The 20,814-nt window shown below is 35.5% G+C and overlaps 1 protein-coding gene across 1 annotated transcript in view; it reads right to left on the bottom strand.

The window, feature by feature from the left end:
- The window catches only part of KCNQ3 (potassium voltage-gated channel subfamily Q member 3), a 457,133-nt gene that overhangs the window by 14,772 nt on the left and 421,547 nt on the right, over positions 1–20,814 (bottom strand). The window contains 4 exon segments of the mRNA XM_074202412.1: positions 1,090–1,188; positions 9,207–9,338; positions 14,114–14,216; positions 16,857–17,059. Coding sequence (XP_074058513.1) covers positions 1,090–1,188; positions 9,207–9,338; positions 14,114–14,216; positions 16,857–17,059 — 537 coding nt within the window.

Here is a 20,814-nt window from a genome sequence, read left to right on the forward strand (position 1 = left end):
ATATAACCATACCTGCAAAGTTATATGGATAGATGAGTTCCCTCATGAGGTTCAACAGTTCAATTTAAGTTAGGAAAAATTTTACATTCTACTCTCCTCAATTTGAATTTGAAACTGATGGATAGAAATTCTGTGCTTTACTGAAAGACAATTACAACTGGAGACTAAGTAGGCAACAAATTAAATTTTTTCACTTTGTGTGTGTGTGTGTGTGTGTGTGTAGCAACAAACATTTTAAGTCATATAGCAGAAAGAATTTATTATCTAGACTAGGGGACTTGATTGTTAATTCTGATTCTTTTAATCCTATGATTCTAGAAATATCTTAAGGATAATTAAAAAAATTAGCTGTTCAAAAATATAGTATCTACTGATAGTGCAGTGGTCAGAGTATACATTTCAACTGTATGACCTATCTTACACCCTGTCTTCTTCAGTTCTTTCAACCATAAAATGAATATAAAAATATCATAGAGTTGCTATGAGAATCATATATAATAATAATTATAAAATGTTTACTCCAGCATCTGGCACATAGTAGCATAATTCTAACTTATATTTCCAGTATTTTAGTGTTTGTTAACTTTTTCTTCCCCAATCAGAAGGTAGATAGCTTAGGTGATATGATACTCATTTTCAAAATGAGAAAAATTAAAGAATAAAGTGATTTGCCCATCCAGGAAAAGGCAAATTTAGGATTCAAACTTAGACCTTCTTACTCCAAGACCAGGGCTCTTATCCACCAATCATGTTGCTGGTCATATATTATACTTCAAGCACATATGTTATATGAAAGTTTTCATTTATTCCAAATGAAAAATTATTTTGAAAAAGTTGCTGCCATAAGATTTCTTTAAATTCAGACTTCACTCTTGCATTTCACAAAGGATTTCCATTTACAATGGAAACTGTAATTTTTGAATTGTATTGCATAATATTCTCTACATGAGTTCCTACTTTCTATTCATTCTCCTTATCACTTCTGGGGAACAATAAATCTCCAAACCCTAACTGAATAAAGTTGAGACTAGAGGATGCTTATAGAGTAGGAACTGGTCATCATGGGCCAGACCATTCCTAGCAGCAAACCTTGGAGACTGCTGGGAAGGGTAGGTGAAGGCTCCACCTCGTTGGGATTTCTTGTGTTTTGGAGTAGACGGAGGTCCAGGAGTGAAGATCATATCTACTCTGAAAGAGAGAGAAAGAGAGAAAAAAATTGGAAAGAACTATTCCAAAGATCTTCCTTGAGACCACTCACCATAGAAAATAAGACAAGGGCTGTGAATCTACATGTAACAGCATAATCCTGATACATCATCCATTTAGGCTGAGCAAAAATAGCTTCTTATTATTATGGAGAACATTGTGGGCAGAGTCAGAGACAGGGAGATAGATGCATCTTATTATTTCTCTTAGCAACCCTAATAAATTAAGCTGTAAACCTAGCTCATCTTTGGCTTTTCTTCCCCCTAAGACATCTAGTTAGGGAGGTTTTTACTGCTAACTCTAAAGGATCAGTTTTTAGTGGCATGAATCTTTTTTTAGTTCCCTAGGTTTTTGCTGGTCATTAGAATGATGGATCTGACAATATTCTGCCAGCATAATGCTTTCATTTCCTGCAACCTGCACCATTTCATGATCCTCATTCAGTGGAGCAGAAATGAAACCTCTTCTGCCTCTGCTCCATAATCTTGTGTGGGCAGCAGGTTTTGAGGTCCATGCTGTCCCCAAGCTCATTAAGGAAATAGTCTGAGTGCACCAGGAAATAGTCTCTGAGACTATAATTGTCTGTGCAATGGTCTCCTTTTGTCCTTTCCCAGAAAACACAGCAAATTTTGCAATGTAATAAATCCAGAAGAACGAAAGATCCTTGAGGGTGGGAACAATTTCTTAACATCCACAGATTCTTTGCATTTAGGAAGCAACTAACAAATGTTTTTGCACTTGAAATCATGCATTTTTCAAAACTTTACTTGGGTTTGGTCTAAGAAAATTCAAAAAATTCATTTTAGTAACAGTCAGGCACTGATATATATCCTTCCTTCCTTTCCCCAACACCTCATTCACAATGTAACACCTCCATCCATTAATATTAAAGGCAGGCAGAAGCTTAGGTGGTGCAGTGGATAGAGCACTGGCTCTGGAGTCAGGTGGACCTGAGTTCAACTCTGACCTCAGACAGTTACCTAGCTGTGTGACCTTGGGCAAGTCACTTTAACCCAATTTCCATAAATAAAATTTTTCAAAAAATATTAAAGGCAGCAGAGATTTAACATTTGAGTCTAAAGTCATTATATTTGACTAGTATTGAATGAAACTTTAAGGGTTATCTTGCTTTATTGCATTAAATGCCTTTTAAAAAATAGTAGTCAAATTACAAACATAGTGGGATGATAAATTCCCTACATCTTTTAGTCAGTTTTGCAATGATTACAAACAAAACAAAAAAAAAAGCAATTTTGCTATGGTAAAGATGTGTTCAATTGTGGAATTACTTTGGGAAAACCTTCTAACTTCCTTATAATATCCTTACCATGGTTGCCATCCAAGTGCACTAGATTATTACCATGGAAAATAGGCATACAGATTTGAAATTATTTCGAATTACTAGGTGGTCTTGCTTATTTTTTGGAAGGGGAATGTCAGACAGAGGTGTCAAACACCTGGTCATTAGGCTGAGTGAGATCCACAAAATTTGTGAGTGAGGTTGAACTAAATAAAAATGTAGTTCCTATCTGATTTTAATGTGTTGATGCAGTAAAAAAAATAAAAAAGAGAAATATATAAAGATGTGATTTTCTATGTCAATATGCAGAACCCAAAAAGTCTTATGTATGGGTCAGTGGCCCCATTTCTTTTTGGGTTTGATACCTCTAGAGTAATGAATAGAGATTTTGTTTTATGCAGGGTTACATTTTTGCCTCTAATATTTACTGACTTTGTGACTCTAGGAAAATTATTTAACCTCCAGAGCTCTAGGGGGAAAAACTGTTGACTTCCATTAGTAAAGGGAAATTCCTCCCTTAGGAGTCCCTTATAACAATGAAATTATAGGTCCATTCCTTATCCTTTAAATCTTTTGGGGGGGGGGATAATAATGAAGTCTAAGATTTTTCTCCACACCCTTGATATCTTTCCCTCATTCTTATACATTGAGAATTGAACTCCATGGGAGTAGAAGCTACTTGAGAGAGGACTGATTTTTGGTCATTTTTTTTAACATCCCCAGGATTTAACACAGTATCTAGAGAATTAAAGAGCTTAATTAAAGACGATTGATTGATTGATTGATATCTCAGCGTTTTCACAATGATACTACCTCCAGACTAGGCCTTCTCTGGGTACTTCTGATCTAATTCAGAATATCATTGAAAAAATATGTGAGCAAAAATAAAGACCTGCTAAGTGTAAACAATAAGATTGAGATGTAATCTGGCTTATTACATGGATATGGAGTAGAGAAAAATTAACTTCTAGTCCTTCCTCAAATACTGACTAGTTGTATGATCTTAGATAAGTCACTTAATCTCTCCCAGCCTTAGTTTTCTCATCTGTAAAATGGAAATAATGACCGCACCAACCTCCTAAGCTTGTGAGACACAAATGAGGTAACATATGTAAAACTCGTTGCAAACTTTTAAGTGCTTAATAAATTTTGGCAATCTCATATGCTATCTCCTTGGCATGAGGAAAGGATAAATATTGGAAAGCCCAGCTGCTTAACCAGTATCTTTTTTTCCTAAAATTTAATATTTTATTTTCCCCAAATATGTGTGATACAAAATTTTAACATTCAGTTTTTTGGTTGCTCCCATTTAAAAAAAAGAACTTTCTCCTATTTTAATAGCATTTTTTCTCATTTATATTTCAAGGCAATTTTTAGCATTCATTTTTATAAGATTTTGAGTTCCAAGTTTTTCCTCTCTCTTTCCCTCCCTTCCCTCCCCTCTTCCTAAAATGGTAGGCGATTTGATATGGTTTATATATGTACTATCATGTAAAACATTTCCACATTAGCTTCAGTTGTGGAAGAAGAAACAGATTAAGAGGAAAAAATAACCATGAGAAAGAAAAAAATAATTGAAAAAATATGCTTCAATCTGTGTTCACAGTCAATCAGATCTCTATCTGGATGTGGAAAGTATTTATTTTCCTTCTTGAGTCTTTTGTTCTTATCTTGAAACACTGTGCTGATGAGAAGAGCTGTCATTCACAGTTGATCATTATACAATGTTGCTGATATATATGTACATATATTTTCCTATTTCCACTCATTTCACTGTGCATCAATCTGTACAAGTCTTTTATTCATTTTTAATTTAACTTAATTTAATTTTTTCCAATTATATGTAAACTTTGTTTTCAACATTTTGACTTCCATATTTTTCAACCTCCCTCCCTTCCTTGCACCCTCCTTTTGTCAGCAAGTAATCTGATATAGGTTATACATGGTCAATCAAATTACATATACTTCCATATTAGTCATGTTATGAAAGAAGAATTAGAACAAAAGGGAAAAAATAAGCAAGAAAAAGCATAAAACAAATTTTAAAAAGCAAAAATAGTATGCTTTGTTCTGTATTCAGGTTCCATAGTTCTTTCTCTGAATGTAGATGGCAATTTCCATCACAAGTCTTTTAGAATTGTCTTTGATCCTTGACTGCCAAGAAGGGCTAAGTCTTTCATAACTGATTATCACACAATTATTGCTGTTAATATGTACAGTGTTATCCTGGTTCTGCTCAATTCACTCAGCATCAATTCTTATAAGTCTTTTCAGGTTTTTTTCTGAAATGTGCCAGCTCATCATTTTTTAATCCACAACATCCCTCAGTTTCCAATATTTTGCCACCCCAAAAGGGGCCACTATGAATATTTTTGCACATGTAAGCCCTCACTTCACAATGCTCTCTATCTTTTGTTAGGTCACAAACCTATAGCTCACTGAACTTCTTCAAGAATTTGGATGCTACAATTGATGCAATATATTTAGTATTGATATTACTTCATTGTCTATTATACTTATTAGCAAGATACAGTTTCTTTCCTTATCTTTTTTAATTAGGTCCATTTTTTCTTTTGCTTTGTCTAATACTAAGATTGCTACTCTTGCTTTCTTTTTACTTCAACTAAAGCAAGATAGATTTTGCTCCATCCCCTTATATTTACTCTATATGTTTCTCTACTTCAAACATGCTTCTTGTAAACAATATATTGTAGAATTCTCCCCTCTGCTATCTACTTCCATTTTATAGGAGTTCATTAATATATTCATTCATATTCATATATTCATAGATAGGATAACTGTGACTTTCCCTCCATTCTATTTTACCTCCTGCTTGTCCTCTCTCCTTTTACCCTTTCCCTCTTTGACAATGTTTTGCTTTTGTCTACCACCTCCCTAGGTCTGCCTTCTCTTCTGCAAGTCCCCCTCCTCCCCCTCCTCTCTATTGACCTTTACTTAATTTCTTTCCCTCCAACTTTCCTGTTAGGTAAGATAGATTTCTATATTCAGTTGATTATGTATATTATTTCCTCTTGAAACCAATCTGATGAGAGTAAGTTTCAAACAATTCCCATTGCTCACCTCTCATATTTTCCTGCACTGTAATAGTCATTTCCTGCCTCTTCATGTGAATATCCCATTTTACTTTTCGCTTTCTTCTACATCCACCTCTTTTTCATCCCTTATTTTTTATGTCATTCCCTTCAATTTGCCTCATATGCATAACATTTATCTATGCACATTCCTTCCATTATTAGTAGTAGCACAATTTTTAAGGATGACAAATTTTATCTTCTCATGTAGGGATGCAAAAAGTTTACCTCCATTGAATCTCTTATGTTTTCATTTCTCTTTTTCCCTTTTTAGACTTCTCTTTGATCTAGATATTGGAGATAAAAATTTTTGCTTAGTTCTAGTCTTGTTATTAAAATTTAAATCCTTCTAGTTCATTTAATGACCATTCCCTCCCAAAAGTATTATGCTTAATTTGGTTGGATAGGTGATTCTTGCTTGTAGTATTAGCTCCTTTGCCTTAGAGAATATCATGTTTCATGAGCCATGATCTCTTATTGTTATAATTGCTAAATCCTATCTAATCCTGATTGTGGTTCCCTCATATTTAAATTGTTTCTTTAGGACCGCTTACATTTTTTTTCTTGATTTAATGATTTTGTAATCTGGCTATACTATTCCTTGGAATTTTTATTTTGGAATATCTTTCCTGAAGTGATTGATGGATTTTTTCAATGACTATTTTGTTCTTTGGTTCCAGGATATCAGGGCAGTTGTCCTTGATAATTTCTTGAAAGTTGCTGACTATGTTCTCCTTTTGATTATGGCTTCCAGGTAGTTCAGTGGTTCTTGTTGTTGTCTCTTCTGAATCTATTTTCCAGGTCAATTATTTTCTCAATGAGGTATATTTCATTTTCTTCTATTTTTTTATTCTTTTGAATTTGTTTGATTGATTTTTGATGTTTCATTGAGTCATTAACTTCCACTTGCTCAAATCTAACTTTAAAGCTAACTCAGTTAGCTTTTGTACTTCCTTTTCCATTTGGCCAATAATACTTTTTAAAGAGATTTTTTCAGTGAATTTTGAATCTCCTTTTCCATTTGGTCAATTTTACTTTTTTTTAAGCAATTGTTTTTCCAAGGTGTTGACTTTTCCCCACAATTCTCTTGCATCTTTCTCATTTATTTTTCCCAGATTTTTTTTTTGGGGGGGGGTTGAGATCACTTCAATTTTTCTTTGGGATTTTGCTCATAGGTGTTTTGACATTATTGCCCTCTTCTGAGCTTGTATCTTAACCTTCCCTGTCACCACAATAATTTTCTATAGTCAGATTCTTTTTGGTTGTTTTTTGCTCATACTTTTTGAATTTTTCCCTTTCTTTTCACTGTGAAGGGGGTGTCATATCAGTTTCTTGGGACAGACTCCGTAGGTCCTGGCTATTTACCTACTACTGAACTGATCTTGCATGAGCACTCACAGGGAACCCTCATTCATTTCATGTTTTTACTGATTTTGCTATTCTAAGATTTGTTCTAAGGGGTGGTTTTATGGTTGTTTGGAGATGAATATGGGAGAGTTACAGTGATTTACTGTTTAACTCTGCCATCTTGGGTTCTGGAAATCTCCTAGCATTCATTTAAAAGAAATTGAGTTCTAAATTTCTCTTCCTTCTTCCCTCCCTTACTCTTCCCCACACTTTTGAGAAGGCAAGCAGTTTAGAATAGGTTATACATAGGCAATCATGCAAAACATATTTCCATGGTATGTTGTGGGGAAAAAACAGACAAAAATACCCAAGAAAAGTAAAAAAAAAAGTATTCTTTTGTTCTGCATTCAGATTCCATCAGTTCTTTGGTTCCAGATTCTTTGAGCAATTTAATTATGAAATGGTATTCCATCTTACAATTGAATCATCTGTTAGAATCAATCTGTTTAAAATTATCAGAGAGAACTCTAAAGTTTCTTGCCACACCTAGTTGTCTTAATCTCATATTTGACTGAATGAAGATTCTTCCTACATATCAATTTTACAAAGTACTGCCTATGGAAGATCAAACTTTCCTGCATAAGCAAATACTGCCTCTGTAGCTAATTCAGGAACAGTGCTAACCAAGTCTGCATCCACAGGGGCTTTATTAGCCAGCTGTGACCACAATGATGTGTATACCATCTGACCTACAGATTCCATCAATTCTTCCTCTGGAGGTAGTTAGCATTTTTCATCATAAGTCCTTTGGAATTGTCTTAGATCGTTGTATTATTGAGAATAGCTAAATCATTCACAGTTGATCATTGTAGAGAAGTAGCATTACTATATATGTTCTGCTCATTTCACTTTCACTGCTCAGTTCATGTGAGTCTTTTCAGTTTATTCTGATAGCATTCTACTCATCATTTCTTATAGTACAACAGTATTCCATCACAGTCATATATAAATTGTTCATTCATTCCTCAACTAATGAACATCTCCTTGAATTCTAATTTTTATTCACTACTAAAAGAGTTGCTATAAATATTTTTGTACATATGGGTCATTTTCCTTTTTGTTTTTTATCTCTTTGAGACACACATTTAGTAGGGGTATTAGAGGGTCCAATGACTTTGGGCTAAATTACTCTAAAGAATGAATCAGTGTATCATTTCATCTGGTATCTTCTTAATAACAAAAGAAATGAGAAAAGGCTTTCAAAGGATTCACTGTGGGTATTTGAAGGGAGTACACAGTTAAAAGTTGCATGAGTCAAGAAGACATAAATGGATTGCTTTCTGTCCTGTTGGAAGGAATATCGACAAAAAGTAGAGTACAGACGCCTGAGTATTGGCAAAGGTAACTCCCTATTCTATATGTCCTCTCTTCCCTTTCTTCAGTTTGTCAATCACCAACCATTAGGATAAAATTTTGAGATTCAGTGAGATTGGTTTTAGTTATATTTGAAAAATAGAAGACCCCCTTCCAATTCAGTCCAATTCAATCTAATACAGCAAAACATTTAAATATCTACATTGTAAACATCTGTGTAGGTGTTTCTGACCTCAAGAAATTTTCATTCAACATCACACATAAACATAATCTCATCAATCTTCAATAGTGACACTTAGCCAACAAAGAAGACTACTAAATGCTTATACATAAATAAAGCAAGACTGAGAAATGCTGAGTGACTCTTCTCAACTCATAGAGTAAATCAAGGAAAAGCTTATCTTAGAATCCATATCTCTTGAGCCCTAGTCCAGATTCACATTATCCTTTACTTCAGCCATTAAGATCTATGTAATATCTATTCTATAATTGGCATATAAGACCTCTCAGGAGGGGAATCAATGCAGGTCAGGTATGACGAAGCATGCCTTTAATCCCTACTACCAAAGGGGCTGGGTTTGGAGGATCACTTGAGCTCAAGAGTTCTGAGATGCATGAGGGTTAATAATTTGGTGTCCATACTAAGTCAAGCATCAATAGACAGGGAAGGAGGGATGGACAGGAATTAGGGAAGGGAGAAAGAAAAGAGTGAAGGAAAGAAATGTAAAAAAAATCCCACGATCAATCATCAAGGGATGTTTCCTCTTGTCTTCATTTCTTATATTTCTTGTTTTCCATGGCAATTTCTGGCCTTCCATTCATTTGAAATGGTTGTAAATTGTTCTGGTTACACTTAGCTGCTTCTTGTTCTGGCATGTCTGCCTTACCTTGTCTGAAGATACTTTATTCTGGAAAGCATATCCAGATGTCCCGCAGAATACTGCTCAATAACATCCTTTACATCATAAGGCCTCAAAGTCTCCTTGAATTTTTTTTTGTAGAGACGGAATTGTAGTATTCTATATGTGAACAGGAGAGAGAAATATTAGAGAGTCAGTACAACACAAGTGTGTTGGAGTACACACAGTTCCAGTTGCTAGGGAGGCTAACACTAAGAGATCCCTTGAGCTCAGTAGGATTGAACTGAAGAGGGTGAAAGCCAATTCAACATCCATTTTAAGTCCATGGTGATCCTTAGGGATTGGGGGCTCACCAGGCTACCTAAGGAAGGGTGAGTTGGAACAAAGTTCTCATGGTGATGAGAAGTGAGTTTGTGCCCATAGGTGGCTATTGTACTTCTAGTCTGGGTGAGATAGACAGACACAGGAAAGAAAGAAAGAAAGAAAGAAAGAAAGAAAGAAAGAAAGAAAGAAAGAAAGAAAGAAAGAAAGAAGGAAGGAAGGAAGGAAGGAAGGAAGGAAGGAAGGAAGGAAGGAAGGAAGGAAGGAAAGGAAGGAAGGAAGGAAGGAAGGAAGAAAGAAAGAAAGGGAGGAAGAAAAGAAAGGAAGGAAGGAAGGAAGAAAAGAAAGGAAGGGAGGAAGAAAAGAAAGGAAGGAAGGAAGAAAGAAAGAAAGGAAGGAAGGAAGAAAGAAAGGAAGGAAGGAAGAGAAAGAAAGAGAAGGAAAGAGAGCAAAAGAAAGAAAGAGAAAGAAAGAGAGAGAGAAAGAAAGAGAGAGAAAGAGTGAGGTTGAGAGAATGAATGAATGAGAGAATGAAAGAGACAGTGAAAGAGTGAAAAAGAAAGGAAGAAAGAAGGAAGGAAGAACAGAAAGGCAAAGAGAATTGATAAATAACCCATTCACTTTTTGCATATATCTATTCTCTCCCTCCCACTCGAGTCATCCTTTCTTATTCCCCCGGCCACCACCATAGTACAGGAACTTAATTTCTCCCACTTAGACAATTTCAATAGCCTTCTAACAGTGCTTTCTACTTCCTCTCCTTCCTTTTTTAAAATTCATCTTTTATACCATTGCCAGAAGAATTTTCCTCTTGTATAAATGTAGGCACTAAAAAAAAAAATCTTCAGCAACTGTATTGCCTTCCAATTGGATGAAATTCAAATCTCTTTTCTTGGCTATTTCAACCTTCCACAATCTGTTACCACTCTTGCTTTCCACTCATCTCATAGAGAGGTCTATAGACAACTGGCCTTGAAGTTAGAAGACCTGAGTATAATTTCTGCCTCTGGTTATGTAATAACCCAGAGCAAGTCACTAAATATCTCAACATTCCAGGCAACACTTTAAGGTGACAAAGTTAAGGAGAAAATGTACTGCTAGAGGGAGTTTTTCTCACCTGAGAGTTCTCTGTGCCAAGGAAATTACAGGTCCACTTCCTCTCCATATTCTTTTTTTTTTAGTTTTTTTTTTCTTTTTGCAAGGCAGTCGGGGGTTAAATGGCTTGCCCAAGGCTACACAGCTAGGTAATTATTGTGTCTGAAGCTGAATTTGAACTCAGGTACTCCTGACTCCAGGGCCGGTGCTCTATCCACTGTGCCACCTAGCCAACCCTCCATATTCTTTTGATGCTCCCCTTTATGCACTCTCTCTTCCAGTCAAACTACCATTCTGTTTCTAAAAATGCCTCATGTTCTCCTGCCTCTATTCCCAGCCTGGAATATGTTCTCTTCTTCCCAGTGAGTTCTTACTATAAAGCCCAACTCAAATGCCATTTCCTCCATGAAGAAGCAATGCTATGAAGAGCACTGGGCTTATAGTCAGGAAAGTTTGAGTTCAAACCCTAACTCAAACAGTTATTAGTTGTGTGGCCCTAGGCAAGTCATTTACTATTTAGGGAATCTGCAGTATAAGGAACATGAATTCCCTGAGCTCTGAGATGCCTTTAGCTTTAAATCTGTACTTAAGTCTTTGCTAGTTCCTTTTATGCAGCAGTATTTTTTTCCTCCTCAGATCTCACTTTTTATCTCTTTATTAAACATAGCAGTTGCTGCATATCATATTATATATTTGCACCTTATCTCCCAGCAGGACTATAAGCTCCAATATTGTATAGTCCCAGCAGGACTATAAATTCTCCAGGAGGGCATTGTGGTGTATCGTCTTAATTTTGCTTCTCTCTCAGGCCCTGCATGATACCTTAAAAGGACTCAAAAATATCTTTTTTTGAAAAAAAAGTTATGAATGATTACAAGATTGTAGAGAGGGAGAGGGAAGGAGGGAAAGTGAGAGACAGATAGAGAAAAGGAGAGGAAGAAGAAGAAGAAGAGCATGAGGAAGAAGGAGAGGAAGAAGAAAAGGAAGCAGAGGAGAGGAAAAAGAAGGGAGAAGAGAGATGGAAGGAGGTAAGAAAGAGACAAGGGAAAGAAAGGGAGAGAGACATAGAGAGGGGAGAGAGAGAGAGAGAGAGAGAGAGAGAGAGAGAGAGAGAGAGAGAGAGAGAGAGAAAGAGAGAGAGAGAGAGAGAAAGAGAGAGAGAGAGAGAGAGAGAAGGAGAGAGAGAGAGAAGGCAAAGAGGGAGGAGAGTGGGGGAGAGAGTGAGAGAGAGTGAGGGGACAGTGATTGGGAGGGGGGAGGGGAGAGAGAGAGAGAGAAACTGAGAAAGGCAGAGAAAGAGAAATAGGACTCCAGGATACTTAGGATGGAGGATAGTACCAGAAGCACTTTCTCAAGTGAGAGCCTGCCTCAGGGCAGTCAAACAGACTTGAAAGAATGGACTTCTAAATTTCTAAAGTGAACATTTACAACAGGACTTGATTCATTGTTGATTATCTAGAGATTTACAAATGCTATAGAGAAAATGTTAATGAAGTAAATGTAAGTGTTCTGTGTACCTTCCTCAGCTCTACCCCTTTTCCAGCTCTAGGTGTTTATTGCTTGTGACCTTATAAAAGTCACTTCCTCTCTCTAAACTTCATTTCCCTTATCTAGCAAATGGCGAGGGGAGTTGTATTGAACTAAAAATGGTCTCTCAGATCCCTTCTGTCTCTAGGACTGTGAGCAAAAAGTAAAATGTTGCTCTCACTTTCCCTATCTTCATGTACAGAAATGGAACAGAAAATACCTCATGACCAGTGCTACCAGGACCCTAGATAGAGGTGGGGAGAGGGAAAGGTTTATATATTTGTGACTGAAATAATAAGCCTGATTCCACAAAGTCATAGAAAAATCATCTCTGAGTCCACTGGCTATGGTGAAACAAGAGTCTGATATCTTAGACCTATCATTTACTAGCTGAGTCCTTTGAGAGTGTCCCTAAGTCTCGTTTTCATCATTTATGAAATGGGAGTAATTAACACCTATTCAATCTATTACTTGAGGCTGTTTTGAAAAACAAATATGATAATGGATTCTTTTTTTTAATGTATCACTGCAGATATACTAGCCTTTAAGCTATAGTAATGTGGGAAATGAATTTTTAGTAGAGAGAATTTTGCGAAGCAAGTCCTAATTTCTTTGATGTTTTAATCTTTATTTTTATAGTTTTTCATTTGATAGGGAGTCCTAATGCTTCAATATAAGTTTCTTTGCCTTCATTCATCTTCATAAAATTATTTAGCAATCCATAACATTAGAATTTCCATGTAATAAAGAATAAAGTTATTTCATGGGGTCCTTTTCATAAGGAATCTCTATGAAAATAATCATAGTCTAGTTGGCTCTGAACTTAAAAAAGTTCAGAGAGTTTGAGAACTGAGTGGCTTTATATAGAGGGAGATAGGGTTTCATTTTGCCTATGAATTATTAAGTAAATATGAATAGAGAGATTAGACTTGCATTTTCTAGTCTAGACAAAATCCTGTGCTTGATTGTCTTGTTAAAAAAGAGAGGTTAAAAAAAGACACTAGAATAGTGGAGGAGAGAAAAGACCTTCAGACTGACTTGTTAAAGTCAGCCCAAATTTGATCCCTGCCTGCCTTTTCAATCAGAATAGTTATTATACAGGGAGAACACTGCTAGAAGGTACATGGAAGCTATTCTCTGATTTTTAGAAGGAAAAAAGAACCGCTGGGAATTACTTGTTACTGCATAAATCACTTTCTTATGTAATAGATGATAGAAGCTCTCATCTGAAATAAAATAATATAAAGCACTTCACAAACTTTAAAGTTCTATATAAATGCTAATTATTGTATTGTAGCTGTTATCTGGAGGTAGTTATCAGTTCTGGTACTGAATTGGGAGAATGGAACATGTTAAGAGGATGGAGAGGAAGATATCAAGGGCACTTGAAAGTATCATATGAGGATTTAATGCAGCAACTAAACTGCTGGTGAAGACTGAATTAATGATGACATACAAACATTTGAAAGGGTGGTATGTAGAAGAGGGGTTAGTCGCATTCAGTGTACTTCCTGATTTCCCTTCTAGTGCTACATTCTATGACTCTGTGCTTTTATGTAATATTTTAAATGAGTGTGTCTTTTAAATTTGACTTATGTAAATTTGACATATTAACAAAGGGTGGAACAGCTAGGTGAATAACATCAAACTTGGAATCAGGAAGACCTGAGTTCAAAATCAGCCTTAGATACTTACTAGCAGTGTGATCCAGACTTAACACTGTTCAGTTTTCTCACCTATTAAATGCTGGTAAAACGCTTCAGTATTTTTGTCAGGAAAACCTCAAGTGGGGTCATAAAGAGTAAGACATGGTGGAAACATCTGAATAATAACAACAAAAGCTAAGGGTGATACTTACCTGTCTCCAAAGTCGACCAAGGGCCAGTATTTCCCTGACCACTCAGGGGAGAATTCTCCTTGGAATAGAAATGATTTCTGGTTGTTTCAATTTGTTTCTAGAGAAACAAAAAAAAATGCAATAAAAATAATACCTGACTGCTCTGATGGCTGACTTCAGAGTGGGGATCATGTCTTCTATGAGGAATTCATTACTGTAGCCCCGTTCTTCAGTCATGGGTTCTCCTGTCCCAGCATCTAGGAAATAGGATACAAAAACCTAAAAACTGGATCATGGAACCCCAGGAGGCTTAGGGATCTTTTTGAATTAGCACCCCAGAAAGGTAGTATGGTATGTTAGATTTGGAATCAGAAAGACCTGAGTTCAAATTATGATCAAATAGTGGCTAAATGTGAGGCCCTGGAGTAATTACTTAATACCTTTTTGACTTAACTTCTTTATTAATAAAATGAGGAGTTGGCCTCTATGACATTTTTTTGCTCTATGCTTTCTTTTAAAAAATAATTTCAATTAATTAAAACTAGACGTTCAGCTTTAGAGTTCAGAATTGTGTGACATATTGGGACTTCGTGTTGGAAGAAATGGGATTGAGTATTGTCTTTATCAATTACTAATTATAAGATTTTAAGCATCTTACTTAATTTGAATGGGTCTCAAGTTCTTCATGGGTAAAATAAGAGTATTGGAATTACTTTCTTCATGGAGCTGCTACAAAACTCAAAATAAGATAGATTTGTGAAGCACTTTAATGTTAGGGAGATATAATGTAATATTTGTATGTCCTGTAAGACTCCATAAGGGCAAGGGTCATGGCTTAGAGGATCATAGATTTAGAACAAGAAAAGAAATTAATGACTAGTTGGTCCAAGTCCCCTCATTTTGCAGATGAGGGAATGGAGGATGAGAGGTTAAGTAAATTAGTTACCTAAGACCACATAGGAAGTAGGTGGCAGAGCTAGGATTTAAATGTGGGTCTTTTAACTTCTAATTCCCACCCCCTCTGACTACTAGTATCTACTATGTTCACAGAAGGAGTTTAATACATGTTTATAGGGCTAATATTCTATTTCAATGCCTTGGTATGGCATAGAGGTGAGTCAGTCATTTATGGTCAAGCTCAGATGTGGTCTTTAAAGTTGAAAATAGTTGAGTTCTCCTATGTTTTGTCATCCAAGGACCAGGTTATTTAAGTTTGGAAAGGTTCATCCTTGTGCGTGTTATCATTATTATCATTATTAGCCAAGACAATATATTGAGAAGTAGGAAGTTTGTGTTGGTAGGTAAATATATCACAGAAATCACAAAAATCTTCAAACAATAGAATGATAAATTATTTATCTGTGCATACCCATACATACATGTGTGTATGTATATATGAATAGAACATAAACATAATTCATGTCTATATATGCATACAAGCATACAAAACACACACATGCACATAAATGCATATATTCCTAGTTGTGTGTACACATGTATATGTTATGTCTACTCATGTATACACAACACAATATGTTTGAGTTGGTCTGTGTATGTAGGCATGTATATGCATAAATGCATGTTTATATATATCTATACACACATATATATATATGTATATATATTATCAGATTGCAAGTACCTAAGGGTTCATTTTTTGTTCCTCTTCAGACACTATAATGTGCCTAGCAGAGTGCCATGCTCACAGAAGGCAACTGATAAATATTGAATTATTGAATTGTACAATTAGTGCTTCTTGAGACAATCTGGTGTTATGGCTAGAGTACTGGATTTGAAATAAAAAATTCCTGGCTATGTGTCTCTTAACTCCTCTGAGCCTCAGTTTTCTGATCTATAAATAAGGGAGTTGGATCCAATAAGGTCATTTCTTGCTCTAAATCTATGATCCTATCATTTATATTCCCTAAATTCTCAGTGAGTGGAAGTGGTATCACATCCTAATCTAACATATTCCTTTTTAGAAAAGATCCTTTAGAGATATGATAATGAAGCCAACAGTTGTGAATCCTAAGAATTTGCCATGTACAGAAATGCTATATAAGGTACTTATATAGGGGTAAGAGATACAGTGTATAATAATTATAATAAAAATAGTAACAATATATCTATAATACTTGAAAGCTTGCATATAACCTTTAGAACATTTTTCAATGGATCCTCATATGAACCTGTGAGATAGGGACTCAGTATATCATTTGCATCTTACTAATAAATTGGGGTGAGTCTCAGAAAGGTTAGTCACTTGCCCAGTATCAGAGAGAAAAGAAATGTCAGAGTCAGGATTTGATTTGCAGCTTTTCTATCTGCAACATCTTGCTGCCTTTCCATATTCACTATCCTCTGATGCTGGAGGGTCCTGAAAAATGGAAGCGTTATAACTTACCTAAAATATAATTAGTGAATCAAGAAGATTTAGGTTCAAATCCTGCCTTTGCCATTTATTTACTATGTGAACACGTCACTGGACATCATTAAGCCTCATTTTCTTTCTCCGTAAAAGGTTATAAAGGTTACATACCCAAGCAAAGTCTCAAATAAGATAATATAGAGAAAGACTGTTGAAAACTTTATAGCAATTTACAAATGTTAATTATTATTATTATTATTATTAAATGCATTTGTCTGGTTGGGATGTATATTTCCTGGAAATTTACCTTTTAACTTTTTTTTGTAGGGAGAACTTTCACCACCAAATGCTTAGTGAGAATGCAAAAGATGGGCTAAGGTGGTGAGTTACTCAGATTTAGAGGGAATGGGCTATTTCGAAGATCCTGGCAAATTTCAAAGACAATTAAATAGAACTGGAAAAGGAAATGAGTTCAGAAGTGGAGAAAAAGCGAGAGGAAGTTGGAGGAAGGAAGGAGAGCTGGGGTTACCTTCAGAGCTCTGCCAAAAGGCATATGCTTTCATTCGGAATGCAGTCCGAAAACGTTCCTTATTGTTCAAGCCAACATTTTTTGGCTCTTTAGAAGGGCTTTCTTCTATGGCATCTACATTCAGAGGGGTAAATAGCTTTCCTTTAGTATTGGTACCACGAGGATTAGAAAGTCGAACCCGATCCAAGAGACCCAGCTTTTGGCTACAAAATAAGCAAAAGTGAACAATTTTCCTCCTTCAGTAAAAACTTTTAACATTGCATGACCATCTCTGTTATGAGCCTTCTATTCTAAGATCCCCTCACACATCCCCAGGAAAAGGGAAAAATGTGCTTGGTGAAGAATTTTGAAGATAGAGGCATCCCTGGTTGGACATTAGTAGGTATAATGTTTCTAGTCATTTGAGGCTGGGGTAGGATTTAAAATGGATGATCATGTTAACTGGCACATTAGATGGAATCTTTAATATGGGAGTCATTTGCTTTTGAAGTCAAGGGTCCAAACATTCAAGCTCTATGTTCATTTATTAAAGGGGTATTTATGTGCCTTTCAAAGGGCATTTCTCTATGTGAACACCATGGACTTCTTCCTCACAGAAAATACAAATGTCTACCATTGGAACTATCCTCCCACCTTGTCATCTTTTTTTTTTTCTGGAAACTTTGTGGAATTCAATTTAAAGGATTAATTAAACATTTACTGCATTCCAGTTACTGTGATAAGCAGGTAGGTAGATACTAGAGATACAAAGATAAAAATGAAACAGTCCCTAACCTCAAGGAGCTTACATCCTAATAGTATTGGGTACTTGGGAAGAAACAACATGTATATAGATAAATTATATATATATATATATATATATATATATATATATATATATATATATATATAATGTGTGTGTGTGTGTGTGTGTGTGTGTGTGTGTGTGTGTATGATAAATGCAAAATAGTTTTGAGAATGAGGAGTGACCTACCACTGTATAATAATGGTTTAAATTTCAGACAAGTCTCAATGTACAATTATCTTTGTGAGCTGAATTAGGATCAAATAGGAATCAAAGTAACAAGAAATAGGGGGATAACTGAAATGCCTCCTGAGATAGGTCAGGTCCTAACTCAAGCATGTCAAATACTTGATGTCAGGTGTGTATATCTGCTTATATTTTATGTTCACTCCTAATTATTAAAAATTAGAAGGCATTAGTATACTTCCTGTCTGATCCATTATTCAGTCATATTTTCTTAAGTTAAATAATTCTTAAATGGAACAATTAAGGACAAAGGTATTCAAATGCTTTATAGACTTCAACAAGTTGAGTTTTTTCCTTGGTATCATTTTTTTGTTGTCTATGCATGATAATAGTATTGCAAACTCCAATAATGCTTTAGAGTTTATGAAGCACCTTCCTCAAAATCCCCTTATGGTAAAGTAGAGCAAGTGTTATTATCTCTGTTTTACTGAAGTAGGAATTGAGGTTTTGAGAGATCAAAGAGGATTTGGCCATGATCAAAAGGCTAATAAATAGCAGAAGTTAGATTTGAACTCAGATCTCCTAATCCATGTCCAGCATCCTGGGTTGTAACTGATATTTTCATGCTTATTTTACAGATGAGAAAACTGAGGCAGATGTGGTTAAGTGACTTGCCCAGAATAACACAGCTATTAAAAATCTCAAGTTGGCTCTTTCTGATTCCATTTTTATTGAGTCACCTAACGCCTCATATAGAAAGATTAGAGGTAGTCTATGAGACACAGTGTACAAATACTTGATTTGGAATTAGAAAACCTGAGTTTGAATCCAAGCACTGTCACATAACAGCTTTGTGAGTCTGGAAAGGTTGTTATACTTTTTCTGGGTCTCAGACTAATCACCTATAAAATGAGGGGAGTGGTCACCCAAGGATATCTATAATTAGCACCCTTGCATATAGAGAAGTAAGTATTGAATTTGAAGTCAAATGATCTCTTTTCAAATCCAGACTCTGCTCCTGTAGCAGTAGGCATTGCCATTGCCATGTAACTTTGGGGAGGCCACTCAATTTCTCTGGTTCCTTAGTTTCTTTCAGCTATAAAGTAATAGGATTGGATTTGATCCTGTGAGTTGTGATGCCCTTTCCAGATCTCAATCATTAAATCCTTTCTCTGGATTATTTCTAAATTCTCTTTCATATCTAAGCTTTGGTGATCTAACTGTTGAACATTAAAGCTGAAATCATTTTGGAAATATTTTTTCCACCAGAGTTATAGATACAGGCAGGGATAGATAGTTTTATGGGCATAATTGGAGATAAACATTGAAACCTGATAGCCTGATGCTATTTTCCTTTGTTCAAGGTTAACTGACTTGCTCAAGGTCACGTAGCTAGTAAATGTCAAATGTCTGAGGTCAGATTTGAACTCAGGTCCTCTTGACTCCAGGGTTGTACTCTCTTTTCTGTACCACCTACTTTAGTGAAACCTAATTTGCTACCAAACTGTAAGTTTCTTGAAGGTAAGAGTGACACCAAATTCATCTTTGGTTTTCTTACTATCTTGCAGCGTTTTACTCTTCATTGAATATTTGATGAATGAATAAAGTATCTTATGTTTTATATGTCATGTTCCAAGTGATAAACAGAAAGTTATTAAGATGTATAACCCTTCCAATGCAATTATCATACTCTATTTTGGATTATGGTATTTCTGCTGTTGCCTCAACTTCCAGGAGAGCACAAATCCTTTCTTATTTATCTTTATATCAGACCTTAAGCTCTGGCACAATAGTAGTCATTTAACAATTTTATTTTTTAAATGTATATCTTAGAGTATGAAATAGAGAAAATAAAATGAGGAGGGATACTTTGCTAGGGCAAGGAAGCATTTGGCTCATAAATTCCAGTGGTCTCTTGATATGGATTTAGTATTTTATAGAATTACTTAAGCCAGCTGTAGAGTACAAGAAGGCTAACCACACTATAATCTGTCAGGAGATAAGTATATCCAGAGTGTATACATAGATCATGATAAGGTTCTTAAAGTAAGATTCATTGTAGATGCTCTATCCTGATTTTAAAACCCTATGGGTGACTTTGGAATAGATGACCTAGGGCAAAGAATCTCTGGAGGTAGGTGCTGAGATGTTTTAGCATTGAAACAGTCCACTGGGTGCAGATCATATCAATATTATTACCTGTACTATTGAGTTCACCTCTATTTACTTCACACTATATGGGTCCCAGATGATTTTTTATGAGTGTGGGGTGAATATATTGTCAAAAAAAAGAAAGCACTCAAGTCCAAAATCTGTGATATTGGTTGTGAATTACTCCAGCTCATTATAGTTTAAGAGGTTTAAATTCTTTCTGCAGAGGGGGAGAGATCATTTTGCTTTCTAATTGTGCCACTAGAAAATGAATACTTAAATGGATGGATGATCAGAAGGTGGAAAGGATTCCTCCCCCTGAGTCACAATAGTTATGTCTTCTCTTTTCAGTATGGCTTAAAAGCGAATAATTCTACCTTTGTTCTCTGTGGGCATAGCAGGATCTAGTATGACAAGCTCATCTCCGAAATGGCACCTGATTTCTAAGAACCAGTCTTTGAAAGCCTTTAAGCCCTGAGAAACCAATAACAAAGGCTAATTGGGTCCAGTTGAAAAAGGAAGTAGAGCTGGAGAAGAAAGAATGAAAGCTTTTTTGTTCTGAATGGTCCAAAGACTAATAAAGTGAATCATAACCTCTAGGCCTTGGATGGTTGTGATTGTATCTGAGAAATGGGTAAAAAAAGACTGTCTTGATAAATGCAGCTACGAAAGCATAAGAAAATGAAATCAAGTATAAAAAATTCCAGATTTTATTTATCACTTTGTCTCTGAAGTAAAGAGAGTGTGAACAAAAGGTACTACCTTTATCCTATGGGTATTATCAATGTATGACTTTATTAAATAATTCTCTATTATTATAAGGTTCAGAAAAAGGGT

This window comes from Macrotis lagotis, chromosome X, assembly GCF_037893015.1.
Source record: "Macrotis lagotis isolate mMagLag1 chromosome X, bilby.v1.9.chrom.fasta, whole genome shotgun sequence".
Taxonomy (NCBI): domain Eukaryota; kingdom Metazoa; phylum Chordata; class Mammalia; order Peramelemorphia; family Peramelidae; genus Macrotis; species Macrotis lagotis.